General features: G+C 41.9%; 1 protein-coding gene across 4 annotated transcripts in view; it reads left to right on the top strand.

The window, feature by feature from the left end:
• The window catches only part of LOC145358429 (ATP-dependent 6-phosphofructokinase, platelet type-like), a 123,693-nt gene that overhangs the window by 74,553 nt on the left and 34,369 nt on the right, over window positions 1-14,771 (top strand). For all 4 annotated transcript variants that reach the window (XM_080212503.1, XM_080212522.1, XM_080212513.1 and 1 more), the window contains 5 exons: window positions 2,631-2,695; window positions 8,404-8,473; window positions 9,376-9,522; window positions 13,072-13,142; window positions 14,599-14,686. In XM_080212503.1, coding sequence (XP_080068629.1) covers window positions 2,631-2,695; window positions 8,404-8,473; window positions 9,376-9,522; window positions 13,072-13,142; window positions 14,599-14,686 — 441 coding nt within the window. The remainder of the gene's footprint in view (window positions 1-2,630; window positions 2,696-8,403; window positions 8,474-9,375; window positions 9,523-13,071; window positions 13,143-14,598; window positions 14,687-14,771) is intronic.

Genomic DNA, 14,771 nt, shown 5'->3' with positions numbered 1-14,771 from the left:
TTTCGACCTACAAACTGAACTCTTACTGCTCTCCCTCCCTTGAGTTCCCTGCTCTCCCCTACCTCCCTAAATCTCTCCCTTCACTAATTTTCCTATCCATGTTTGCGACTACCCTCTTAATCTTGCTATCTTTCCTGGCCTCACTACTCCCACTGTAACTAACACTGATAAGGCAATCTCTAATCATTTTACTTTATTGCTGCCCACCCATGTTTCCCATTTCCTCTTCAAACTAACTTGGGGAAAAAGAAGCTTCTCCTCAAGCCAATTAATTCTCCAATTTTTAATAACCCTGAACTATTGGAACATAATTTGTTAATATTTCTGTAGCTACTAATTTGCCAAATCACATCCTCCGCAACACCTTTGGTGCCCTTATCCTCATTCAGATCATTATCGTCTCTCTCCCTTGTCAGTCTCCTTGGTACACTCTTGTGTCCATTCTCTTAAATCCAAGGAAAGCAGGTTTGAAAATCATTGGCCGGCACCTAATTTAACCATCCAGATAGCATTATGTGGATTATTATTGGGCCTTGTTCTCTCCCACTAAAACTGCTTACTATTGAAGCATCATCTAAAGACCCATAACATCCCATCCTTTCCACTCCTGCCTTCTCCATTCTTGGCCCAGCAACAAGTGGAAGGAGCTCCTAAATTTCTCTGTCCGATAGATCAAGAGCGTTCTTTCAGTTGTCCTTCCTCTGGCTCATCTAGTCAGGCTTCTCTTAATGTTCACAGCTGCCATAGCCTGGAATTCATCTCTTGCTTTAGTTTTAATCCTATCGCCTACCTTTCTCTCTCTGAGCTCATCTTGTCCATATGCTCCATCTCTTTGCTGTTCCTATTCCAATCAAACCATTGACATCTGAACTTCCCTTCCTGTGCCTAATGCTAGCTCATCTTAATCATAGAATCCCCACAGTGCAGAAGGAAGCCATTCGGCTCATTGAGTCTGCACTGACAACAATCCTATCCAGGCCCTATTCCTGTAACCCCATGTATTTACCCTGCAAATCGCCTGACACTAATTGTAAATTTAGCATGGCCAATCAACCTAAACTGCACATCTTTGGAACGTGGGAGGAAACCGGAGCACCCGGAGAAAATCCACGCAGACACAAGGAAAACGTGCAAACTCTCGTGGGCTCGTTGGGCCGAAGGGCCGGTTTCCTGTGCTGGGTTGTTCTTTGTTCTTTTGTTTGTTCCACACAGAGTGACCTGAGGCTGGATTTGAACCCAAGTTACTAGCATTATGGCACAGCAGTTCTAACTACGTTGCCACCATGCCATCTATTGAAGTTCCATCTCCTCAGATGCAACCTTATCATCAAAAAAATTCACCCTGGCTCCTAAGTCTTTGCAAACAATTACTCTATTTCCAAACTCCATTTTCTCTCAGGCCTTGAATTTTTTTTGTCATCTCCAAATCTTTGCTCAATTTTCCCATAATTGCATGTTTGAGTTCCTGCAATTAGGTTTCCAGCCCTAGCACAATACTGAAATGATTCTTAACCAAGTCACAAGTCACTTTCTTTGTCACTGTGGCAATGACTGCGATAAATTTTCCTTCCTCAATTTTCTCAACCATTCTGCAGACTTCAACCGCACCATTCTCCTCCAGTCCTTCTCTTGTCATCCAGCCAGTTGGGGAATGCCATTGCTCGGGTTTTTCATTCTTTTGTTTTGAATCATAGCCAGAGATACAATAGTTCTCTTCCCGCTCTCTCATTGTTACCTCTGGAATCCCTGAGAGATTTTTTCTCAGGACTGCTCCTTCTATTTCTTCCATGCCCCTCAGCAATGTCATCTGAAGCAAGTTCCATACATTTGCTGATGACATCCTGTTCCACCTGACTCTCTCAACTGCTTCACTGTCTCTAAATTGGAAGACTGCTTGTCTGACTTCCAGTGATGGATGAGCAGATAATGTCCTTCAGCTACATTTTACAAATATGGAAACCATTGTTTCCCGTCTCTGTCGCTGAATCCACTCCTGCCTCAGTTCGTCTGCAAGTCAGACATTCCATCCAGGTTTTTGTTACATCTACATTATAGCAACAGACTCCTGGTTGGCTGCCCATGTTCTACCCTTTAAACATGAGGCCGTCCAAAACACTGTGGCATGTGTCCTAACTTGCATCAACTCCAGTTCACCTATCATCCCTGTTTTGACCCTCCTTGGCTCCCAGTTTAGCCTTCATTCTGTTTCCAAAGTCTTGCCCCCTCAGATCTCTATATCACTTCTGCCCTACATCCCTGCTGGTTACCTCTAATGCTGGCCTCTTCAACATCCCCAACTGTAATTCCTTTTCCATTGATGGTCATGCTTAGAGCTGCTAAGGTGCAAGGCCTGGAATTAATTCCCCAAACCGCTCTAACTTTGTATGTCTCTTCCTTTTTAAAACACGCTATAAATCACAGTTCTTTGTCCGGGCTTTTGGTCATCTAATAGCCCCTTGTGCAGCTCTGTGTCAAATTTTGTTTTGTTACATGTCTGTCAAATGCCTTGGAAATGTTTACTAGCTTAAAGGTGCTATATAAAGCAAGTTCTAGTTGTAAATGGCAATTGTCATATCAATAGTTTTGAAGTTGTAACTTTTACATTTTATTTCCTTAAATTGTTATTTTAGACTCAGGAAGTACAGAAAGCTATGGATGAAAAGAAGTTTGATGAAGCAGTTAAACTGCGAGGCAGGTAAGACGAAGACTACAGTGAGGAAATTCGAATCATTGGCCATTTTTGAATACTGAAAAATGGCATCCACTGTGCTCCCGTTCACTTGTGGGGTGAATTGGGCCAGATGCCATTTTGGGAAATGTGTTGTGCACATGCAGTGAATGTTTGCTGAAAGTATGCAGAGCAGGCAGATCATGATATCAATCATTGTGAAACTCTGATATGACTCCACCACTGCCATTTGATGTTCAACCTACCAGCTAACCTTTCCTCACAATGTCATGCAGTGGAGCATGTGCTGAGCAGCAGGAACAGCCCCTCCATCTGAGTTACGTTCAGGTCTTTTGTTAGTTAACTTCTTTCAGCTGTTGCTATGATTCTACAGGTGTTTGGTGCTTCTTCTTGTTTCAAGTTGCAAAAGTCTACAGGGAGTGGTGTAGCAGTTGCTCAATGAGACTGTGTTGACTTCAAAGCTTTTGTGCAAACATTTGCACAGTGCTCACCTTGGAACACAACCTGACTTGTAGAATAAACAAAGGCTATGCAGAGGAGGACAAGCTCTGGACGAGGAATCGGTAAAGGATTCTCTGAGAGCACTTCACTTCTCCCCTGTGCTTCAGATTTTACATCCTCATTGAAACCTGCCAACAGCTAAAACCTCAAAGCTGGCCCAGGACCACTTTGTCAGTGGCAGTGAAGAAGCCCTTTATGCATCACTCTCTTTCCAGACAGAAACCTGAGATATTGCAACATGTGTCACCCACTCTACGAACTTTCTATCTCAATAGAACTAATTGCATTTTACTCTTTCACCGGGGACCAGCAAATGGAGAGTGCAAGTAACATTTTTAGGATTGCTAGCAAAACCAGAAGGAATTCTGTTCCATCAATGTCCAGCAGTTATGTGATTGTAGGCAGAGAATAATGCCGGTTTGTGCATGGTATCCTGGCAGCAGTCAGAAAGTTTTCATTCTGCAACAGTCCACTGTATTAGCTGCATTCGGACTACCACGAATAAGGATCCTTTCTGACATGGTTCATGACTCATGACCCTTGCACAGGTGTCATCTTGAAAAGCCTTCCAACATCTCTGAAAAAAAGTGCACCTCCCTGAGAACGAATGCGGATCTCCTGGTACATTCAGAGGCTGAAAGATGGCCCTTTCCAGGACCCTGACTGTGGAAGATCCATCTGTAAATCCCCCCACCCCTGACATCTACACACCACAATTCCAAATAGGTTTCACTTCAGCATGTTTTCCACTGGCATCATGAAAAATCTGGCAGAGGGGTGGAGATCAGACCTTAATATGCATCTCATTAACAGGATGCAAATGAGGTTCATGTCAGCCTCGACCAGGTTTTCTGCCCTACCATTGGAGGTGCCCGCTGTAAATTTCCACCGATGACAAACCATTTGCTGGGTCTTCTGCCACATTCTTCCCCAGGCCTGCCATTGATCCCAGGGGCTTGGAAGAATTCGACCCAACTTGTTAGCTGACTGAGCTACTTTTGGAGGAGCCCTGCAGTGTGGACATCAAGATACACAGTGATTTTCTGCATGCTGACCTGAGGGGATGGCCTTTGTCATCAGCTATGTAATGAGTAGCCCCTGAAGGATTTATTGCAGTGAGCTACCACAACCCTAACTTCAATTGCCTATTGACCAAGGATCCTGCACCTTAACATCTCTGTTATTGACCATCATATTGTCTGTCTGTCCACAATATAAAAATAAAAGCTACCACTAAAACAAATTTTGATACTGCTCTGTTTATTGGGCATGTGCCTGGAGGACCTCCTGGAACACACCGCTCTTCCTCTTCCATGACCTCCAGTGCAGCATCCAAATATGTTAGAACTCACGCTCCCGTATTGTGCCACTCTGCACCATATATCAGGGCAGATTCACTTCCTGTGTGACTGCCAGCACCTGCTCCAGCCACAATGCACTTCCTCTGCAAGAGTGCAAGCATTTCAGGCTAACCACTCACTAAACAGCTCCCTATATCATCGCTATATTGCACAGTAGTGTTAGCTGGTGCTCAGATCACAAGAATGGGCAGGTCACATTTAAAGAGCGTGGGCTAATTGCGTAGCAATTCTTGTGACTATTTGAGGGGATATTGAATTTGCCCCCTGCATCTTCTGATTTACGCTTATGAGTTATTATCTAGTGACCTTCGGTTTTGCAGCTAATCAATGCAGGCTGTCAAATGTGTAGCACAACAAAATACATTCAAAATGTATTGGTGCACGTGGTCTGGCAATAGAAGTGCTTGTGCAGAATAAATTTCATAAAATAATATTTTAGATTACATTGTTCAGAAAGACTTCGTTTGGCACGCTTACTCATAAAACACTATTTCTTGTATGCACCAAGAAAAATTCAGTGTTGGTAATGGAACTGATTTTCAGTGACTAATCTCGAACTAATCACCGAGGAAGCAGAATGCTGTGGTTGCTGGTAATGTGAAGTACAAACAGATAATTCAGGAAATACACTGATCTGCTGATTGTTTGCAGCATTTTCTGAATTAATTTTAAAAAAAAATGTATGTTGTACATTGGAACAAATTTTGGGCAGGATTTTCCTTAAAAAGAAAAGGCAAAGTTTTGATTCTGTCCCAAAAAAAGCAGTGGGTTGTGTTTTGCGCCGTCAACAGAAGGATGATGTGAGTTTCCTATTGGAGTCTGATACTGAATTCAGTAAGAAGAATATGTCAGCTAGCTGTGTTTTTTTTGTAATTATACATTTTTAAAAAGTTTTAATATGCTTGCCAATCTTGAATTATAAAATCTCCACAGGAAAGCCCTTTTCTGTGCTGTAAACAACTGAAGTAATGACTATCATCTTTAATATTGCGGCTATCTGGTAACATCATGTATCGTCCAAATAAGAATATTGTATCAATTTTATACCTCTACAGGTGATCTGCTGAATTGTTGTATGAAGTAAAACTATTTCTATAAACAGGCATGATATAGAAATAGCGATGAGTAACTCGAGTCCTGACTCCCCAAAACCAATCCAATATCTACAAGGCACAAAGTCAGGAGTGTAAATGGAATATTCTTCCTTTGCTGGATGAGTGTGGCTACAACACCATTTGAAGTTCAACACACTCCAGGAAAAAGCAGCCAGCTTGATGGGCACATCAGCCATGATGGACACATGAGCCACCTCTTGCCAGATGTGGGAGGCAGTGCAAAATCACCCAGTTGCAGTTTGCCTCGAGACTAATGATATAGAAATGAATCAATGTTGAAGTTGAATTTTGTCATATCTAATTAGATTGGCATTTAGTTAGTGATGTCAGTAGGCTCATGGTTAAGGTATTGGACCAGTGACCTTGAGGACAGGAAGTCATATTCTGTATCTCAAAAATTGATCTGCTTGATTATCATCAAGTCCCAGTTGATTCACGTTGGTTAATGTGCTTCAGCGATTGTAACCTGTCATTGCTACGTGGTCTGGTCTTATGCACAGTGTGTGGTTAATAGGGTTGCACAGTAAATGCTGACTTGACAACTGTCGTGCAAATCACAAAACCAACTTGAAAAGGCTAATTTCTGAATCACGTTCAGCATATCCTCCTTATTCATCGTATTTCCTTCAACATTTAATCATGGCACCTTTCAGAGAGCCAGATAATGAGGTGCGGCTCCAGCAGCAATTTGAGGTGTGTGGTCTTCAGACTTCTGAGTGCACCTTGATGTTTAATTTAAAACAATGAGAGAGGGTAGGAGGAGGGGGCTGTCCCTTGTTTCAAAGCACTTAATGCCTGATTGAGGGATCTGGAATTAGGAAAGAGGATGCCTATTGAGAGTCACCCCAGGCCTTTACTGCCACTATCGAGTTAAGTGCCCGAGTGGTACTTAATTCAGTGGGCCTTCTCTAAAAGAGGTGATGCAGGGTCCATCTTAGCAGTCAGGCAACACCCCCATCACCTCTATTACATATCGTCCAATAAAAATGAATCTGTACAATCTGTCTAATTAGTTTGTTTTTCTCAATGCCAGTTTTGAGTGGCACAGTGGCTAGCACCGCTGCCTCACAGTGCCAGGGACCTGGGTTCAATTCTTGGATTGGACCACTGTCTGTGTGGAGTTTGCACATCCTCCCAGTTTCTGCATGGGTTTCCTCCGGGTGCTCCGGTTTCTTTCCACAGTCCAAAAATGTGCAGGTTAGGTGCATTGGCTATGCTAAATTTTTCCTCAGTGTATCTGAACAGGCTACGGAGTGTGGCAACTCGGGGATTTTCACAGTAACTTCATTACAATGTGAATGTGAACCTACTTGTAACTAATAAATAAACTTTAATTCCTGGTGGCATGACATGGAGACAATACTTTCTTCCAAGGTCAAGGACTCCCGTGCTCCTCCTCCTTTATGGCCCCTGTGCCTTGTCTTTCATCAGTATATCCATGGAGAAAGATGGCTTGCATTTCATCGTATAAGTTTCATTGTGTGAATATTATCAATTAAATTGTCAGTTTTGCGTCTGTTAAATAGTTTGCATGGATGCAATATTCATGTACAACCTTAGTCGAATGGGATTGATCAGTAATTTTTTTAAGAAGTGTTTACTGGTTAATTATACAATATATTACGTAAAGGTGCGAATACACATTTTACATAGAATAGAAGACATCAGATTCCACATGTATGCTGCCTAACCTGGCTCTACTCCTTCACCATCTCATTCAGCCCCGCTGCTGCCTTTGTGCTGTTAGATTACTTGTTCAAAATCCTAGATGTACCAGAATATCTTTCTATCAAACATGGAAAGATTTAAGCTGATGATTTCTGTCACCACCACCAACACATTGCCATGAAATACCTCACCATGAATTACATGGTCACACACTTGGGGTTGAACCAGATTGCTTGCAATCCTATTTCATACAGTGATTCACTTTAGAACCTATATCCTGTACATTATGCAGATCAGCAGCTTACACCTTTGGGCCATTCATAGAATCTTGCATACTAATAACATTCTTAAGGCTGGATAGTAAAACCTGTGTATAATAAACAGGACAAAACTAAATAATAACAAGATAGCACCTTGGTGAAATTTGATGGATTTGCCAGCTCATAGTTGGCCTACTTTTTAATCTTATGCTATTCATGTAAGGGCTTGTAGCTGCATTAAACCTAAACATGCTATTTTTTTAAAATTAATTCAAACATAGGATGCCAGGATTGCATCAAGCATTATCCATATTCAGAGAATTTTTTTTCTCATTCTGTTAGTATATCTTTTTAATTTAATTTACAACACAATCATGAGGGGCATGGACAGGGTGGATAGGGAACAACTGTTCCTCTTAGTTGAGGAGTCAGATAGCGGGGACGCAAGTTAAAAGTGAGGAGTGGGAGATTTAGGGGGGATTTAAGGAAAACCCTTTTTACTCAGTGGGTGGTGACAGCCTGGAATACACTGTCTTGGAGGGTGAAGGAGACGGGATATCTCACATCCTTTAAAAAAGATACCTGGAGAGTACTTGACATACCATAACTTACAAGGCTATGGGCTGAGTGTTGGCAAATGGGATTAGGTGGGCAGGTCAGGGCATTTCATGTGATGACTAAAGGGCCCCTTCTACACTGTAGCATTCTGTGACAGTGTATGTAGTTGTCACTAGTAATGTTGACTAAACTTTCATATCTTGTTTTGAAATATGAGTCTAGTCTGCTTTTTTTGTCATTTCTATCTGCAGGAGTTTTGAGAACAACTTGAACATTTACAAGTCATTATCACACAGGAAAACAGAAGGAGAGCTGCCTTGTGTAAGTCCACAATGAATTGATAATCATCATGACAAGTGATTACCATTTCTAAAAGGCAGTAAAAACTCAAGATAGTAATTCAAAGCTGTACATATTCGTGGAATGCCCCAACTTTATACTGCAGTGTAAGGCCAGTAAAGCAGCAGCCCATTTTATGCCCATACCAATTTTCAATTGCTCTCATCACACAGTCCAAAGATGTGCAGGTTAGGTGGATTAGCAATGCTTGATTGCCCCTTGGTGTCCGGGGATGTGTGGGTTGGGTGGCTCAGTGTGTTTGCGGGATTTTGGGGCCTGGGTGGGATGCTCTTTTGAGGCGTCAGTGTGGACTTGATGGGCCAAGTGGTCTCTTTCTGCACTGTGTGAGGATTCTATGGTTCAATGGAACTGGCTGGGTCCCTTTTCTATTGAAAGGTGAAGGCTGATAGGTGATATAGTTAGGGCATTAAAATTATGAAAGATTCTTGTAGAGTCGCCATAGAATGTTCCCACTTGTGGAGAAGAATAAAATTAGAGATCATCGATTTGATTTACTCTCTAAGAAATCAAATGGAAATTTTAAGTAAAACTTCCTAACCCCAAAAAATGGTTAGAATGTGAAACTTGCTATCACAAAGGATGGTTGAGGCACATAGCAGAGATGCATTTAAGGAGAAGTTTGGTAAAGTGTTCGATGAAGAAAGGAATAGATATGTTGAAGGAGTATGAAGAAAGATGGGGGTAGTATCCTTCGTGTGGCATAGATCTGTTTCTGTCCTATAAATACTGCATTATATATTACAGTGGTTAGCTGAAACTGTAAGAGTGCTGGAATAAATCAGATCACATTGTGTGCTGTCCTGTTCATGGATGTCTAAATGTCCAACCTCACTCCTGTTCTTCCTGTCTCTTTTTATCCTCAGAGCAATTTCACTGTGGCAGTCCTTAATGTGGGTGCCCCAGCAGCTGGTATGAATGCAGCTGTTCGCTCTGCAGTGAGAACCGGCATCTCCGAAGGTCACAGGATGTTGGCAGTGACTGATGGGTTTGATGGTTTTATGAAAGGGCAGGTGAGTTACCCAGTTTTCTAAACTTGTTTATGTCATGTGTTTTTTTTCACCTTTCCGAAAACTGTATTACCAGTACTTTGAAAGAAAAGACATGGAAAAAATAATTGCCTTGCATACATTCCAAAGTGAAATGGATGAATTGTTCAATTTCATGGAACCTCTCATTTTTGCACAAGTTTGTAAACTTGTGACTATGTACAAGAAGGTTTGGAATTATTGTGAAGACACACCAGCAATATACCTAATCGGCTCCATCACACCTTGTCAAAATAATTATATCAAAAGAAGTTGCTTGTTCCATCATAACAAAATGATTATAATTTCGTGCTTAAGGTAATGAGACAAATTTTGTACATTTGTAAAGTTATATAGAGTACCTGAACTCAATGGGCATTTGTATGAGTGTCATTTCTATAGAGACCAACCCTCAATATTTGGGAACCCAGTTAGATAACCATTTCACTTTGCTAATTCTCTCCCTACCTTCAAGCGCCACATTACAACCCATGTTGCTGTAAGATATTGAGACCTTTCTCTCCACCTTCAAACTATTTGATTTTATACAGTGCTCAAGTAAAAGCACAAATATAATATGGAGTGTGCATAGTGGCAATAAAACTAAAATTAAGTGTTGCAATTATCATTGGTACAAATTCAAGTATGTACAGTCCTACTGTCTTTTTTGAGCGGGAAGAGTCTCTCCACCTCTATCCTATCCATCCCATTCATCATCTTATACGTCTCAATGAGATCTCCCCTCATTCTTCTAAACTCTAACGAGTACAAGCCCAGTTTATTCAGCCTCTCCTCATAGCTCAACCCCCTCAACTCCGGTATCAGCCAAGTAAACCTCCTCTGCACTCCCTCCAAGGCCAAAATATCTTTGCGCAGGTGCAGCGCCCAAAACTGCACGCAGTACTCCAGCTGCAGCCTCAGCAATGCCCTATACAGCTGCAGCAAGACCTCCCTACTTTTATATTCAATCCCCCTCGCTATGAAGGCCAGCATCCCATTCGCCTTCCTGACCACCTGCTGCACCTGCAAGCTGGGTTTTTGCGACTCATGCACAAGGACCCCGAGGTCCCTCTGCACCGTCGCCTGCTGCAGTTTTTCGCCCCGTAAGTAATAGTCCTTCCTACCATTCTTCCTACCAAAGTGGACCACCTCACACTTGCCAACATTAAATTCCATTTGCCATTCCCTGGCCCATTCGCCCAGCCTATCTAGATCCTCCTGCAGACTCTCCACACCCTCCGCACAATTTGCCGTTCCCCCAATCTTGGTGTCATCAGCAAATTTCGACACCCTGCACTCGGTTCCCTCCTCCAGATTATCTATATAAATGGTAAATAGCTGAGGCCCCAGCACCGACTCCTGGGGCACTCCACTAGTCACCATCCGCCAATCCGAATAGCACCCGTTGACCCCCACTCTCTGCCTCCTATTTGACAACCAATCCTCTATCCACGCTAACATACTGGGGGCGGTTCAGAACGGAGTTGAGGAAGAACTTCTTCACTCAAAGGGTGGTGAATCTCTGGAATTCTCTGCCCGTTGAAGTGGTGGAGGCTGCCTCGCTAAATATTTTTAAGACGCGGGTTGATGGGTTTTTGATAAGAGAGGGGATTAAGGGTTATGGGGAGAAAGCGGGAAAGTGGAACTGATCCACGACAGATCAGCCATGATCTTATTGAATGGCGGGGCAGGCTCAAAGGGCTAGATGGCCTACTCCTGCTCCTATTTCTTATGTTCTTATGTTCTCACAGAGAGTATAATGCTTTTTGGGGATCCTGGATTCATACTAAAATTTTCTGTGCTTTGGATGAAACTATCTCATTGCTCAGTTGACTTGCCATTATGGAAGGGAGGAAGGTACTCAGTGCACAATCCTTTACTCAGTGCACAATCCTGTGACTTCACTTCCATGATGTTTATTATGTTTATTGCTGTTTAAATCCTTTTCGAGTAACTAGCGATGGGAAATGCATAACATCTGTACCAGCGTCACCCACATTCCAGGAGCAAAGTGAAAAGAAGCATGCCACTGAGCACAAACTAATATGAATCACAGACTCACTTAAAAAAGCTGTAGAGTTACCTATTACAAGAGTGCAAATTCATATTGATGCAGAATAGGTGCTGATGTAAAGTTGGAGTTGGGATGCATTCTTGGAATTGAACAAGATGGGGTTTTGCTGTGTATCTGACCATGTTAGACCAAAGTGTTCCAAACTCCATTACTGATGCCATCTGGTTTATCGAATGCCAAACGTGTCATGGTATTGAGAATTTGAATTTGGTACCAGTTGAGCAGACAGATTGTCATTAGGATGCAGGTTGCTTCAGGCATGAATTGGCAACGTGCCTGTAGTAAGCCTAGAAAAGATCTTGCTGCTCTTTTGACTTATCAGGGAGGCTTAAATGGTTTAGGCTTTTATTTTAACCTGATTGACATACTAGTTGTGCTGCAGCTTTCCATTTAAGCCAGTCTGACGCTCTGCCATTTAGATTTGATCTGCTTGACATTGCCACTTAGTTGAATTGAAATGTTAGTACTATTAGCGTACACCGGATTACTTAAAGCTGCAAGTAGATCAGTTTACAAAGTGGACGCCAATGTTAGGAGGAATGTTTCTCCCTCTGTTTCTTATTCATATGTAATATGAGTGAAAGATTTGCCATACGACGCTGCAGTCAATGTAAATATGACCCTGGATTTTAGCCTCACCCTTGTCCTCTACTGTGTCAATGTTCTTCAAGAAATAGTCAGTCATTTTTTAAGGTCAGTTGCTTATCATTGATTACTTTTGAGTCAGTTGAGTTGTTTTGATAGAAATAAGGTGTATGACTTCATGTTTAGGGTTCCCATAGCTGTAATGTGTTTGTGTGGAGGAATTGGTAGTGAGTAGACTGGTGGGTGCTGACATCAATGGATGTGATTTTCAAAGACCACTCAACTAAGTAAATATGAAATGTAACACATTATTAATTATATTTCTACTTTACCTAGATTTGGTTGCTTTTATAAAATGATTTGCAAGTGGATTAATTCATTATTTTTCAGACATAAAATGCAGCTTAAACTGGAATGGCACCTGAAGGATCCACTTGGTTTGTTTTTAAATGGAGTATTGGCTCAAACATGTGACTCCATAACTTGTAGATAGCACAGCCTCAACTGAGATAGTCTCTTATGAAGAGGACTTTGGATGCAGATTTGCATGTGGAGTTGTTTAATAACCTCATCTACCTCAAACTATTAGAACATATGTTGATGCCTGTGATTTAACATGAGACAAATAAATAAAGCAAGTTCCCAATCTCAGTGAGCAGTCTCTTAGAACTGTTCAGTATTGAACCAGTTTTGGACAGCTGATAACTGGCTTCTAACAAAGACTAAAGAATGGTGGTATGTTCCACGCTTTGCCTCACAACTGGGACATATTGCTTAGCATGGGAGAAGTTGAAGCCAAGGAAACTGTAAAGAATAGGATAAGTTGAAAAGGTACAGAATATATTACAATGACTTCTTTTCTGTTCTTCCTTCAGATCAAAGAAGTAAAGTGGGGCGATGTTGGAGGCTGGGTCGGCCAAGGTGGTTCCCTTTTGGGCACTAAACGGTAAATGCAGTGCTAAAAACAGAGTGTATGTGTTTAATCCAGAGTGAATATAATGTAAATTGGTATTCTCAAATGCCATCGCTTGAGAAATAGAAGAAGTTTGATTGCAATGTGGTTTCACATGCACTCTTCTGCTATTGGAAGGGGTTTGTTCAATCCAGTTATTAATGATCAAAGTTTGAGTCTATAGATTTTTTTTCATTCACAATTGGGGTGGTTCATTTAGATAAGGAACAGGAGTAGGATAAGCCATTCAGTCCCTTGAACCACTCTTGACTGATCTGATGGGTTAGGATTAGTTCTCTATGACCCTTGACTCTCTTGTTAACCAAAAAAGTGCCTAACTCAGCCTTGAGCTTATTCAATGACCTAACCTCCATTGCACGCTTGGGGAGAGAACTCTGAACATTTCTCCTCATCTCTGCCTTAAGTGGAGAGATCCCTTATTTTGAAACTGTGCTGTGTAGTTCTAGATCCACTCCCACCACCGCCCCCCCCCAACCCCGCATTCAGGGGAAACATCCTCTCAGCTCTATCCTGTCTTGCCTATCAAGTCCTTTTATCTTTCACTGAGACCATCTCTCTAAATTCCATTGAGTATAGGCTCAACCTTCCTCATGAGATAACAAAGTTTACAAATAAGTTCTTATCTTTAAGAGTGTAATTCCTGATCATTTTTCTTTTGTTTTCAGTCCAAATTAGGGTTTTATAACTTATGACGAAGAACATAAGATATTTCTTGTATTGCCTGGCTGGGTGCAGGAGTCAGCTGATCTCCTAGTTTTTTTCATAAACAATGAAGGGGTGGCACGGTGGTTAGCACCACTTCCTCACAGCACCAGGGACCCGGGTTTGATTCCTCATTCTGTCTGTGTGGAGTTTCACGTTCTCCCCATGTCTGCGTGGATTTCCCCCCAGTGCGCTGGTTTCCTTCCACAATCCAAAAATGTGCGGTTAGGTGGATTGGCAGTGCTAAATTGCACCTTAGTGTCAGGGGGACTAGATAGGGTAGATGCAAGGAGAGATGGGGATAGGGCTGGGTGGGATTGTGATTGGTGCAGTCTTGATGGGCTGAATGTCCTCCTTCTGCACTGTCGGGTTGTATGATTCAAACTGCAACAGAGTGCCTCTTTGCCTGTTGCATTTAAGTGAGTCCAGAACCTAAAAATGTTTGTGGCTTTAAGGCATTTTTTTGGCAGAGGTTGGAGAAGAGTTGAAGTGGAAAGAGTGTGGTGACTCTGACAACTTTACTTACACCTTTTCTGGATCTCTGGTTGGGCAAAGGAGTTGAAACAATTTGTTGATAGACAATTTGAGGCATGTTTGATTTTTCTTTTGCTTATTTCACCACAATTCAGAAGTTATGTAAATGTATCCTTAATGCTGTACATTGTGACTGGTTATGAATCAGTTGCCCCTGTTTGTGATATATCTTTCATTTGTTCATATGTCATAGTACCCTCCCTGCAAAGAACGCAGCAGCCATTGCTGAACAAATACGTTTACATAACATCAGTGCTATTATGCTGATTGGTGGCTTTGAGGTAGGTGCTGCATTTCTTCTGTACTCTGAAACATGGTAAAATGCTGTGTATATGTTTGAAATCAAATGTAATTCCCGATCATAAG

Source organism: Carcharhinus amblyrhynchos, chromosome 2, assembly GCF_965287045.1.
Source record: "Carcharhinus amblyrhynchos chromosome 2, sCarAmb.v2.hapA, whole genome shotgun sequence".
Taxonomy (NCBI): Eukaryota; Metazoa; Chordata; class Chondrichthyes; order Carcharhiniformes; family Carcharhinidae; genus Carcharhinus; species Carcharhinus amblyrhynchos.
The sequence above is the reverse complement of the archived record's forward strand: the minus strand, read 5'-3'. Positions and strand labels throughout refer to the sequence as shown.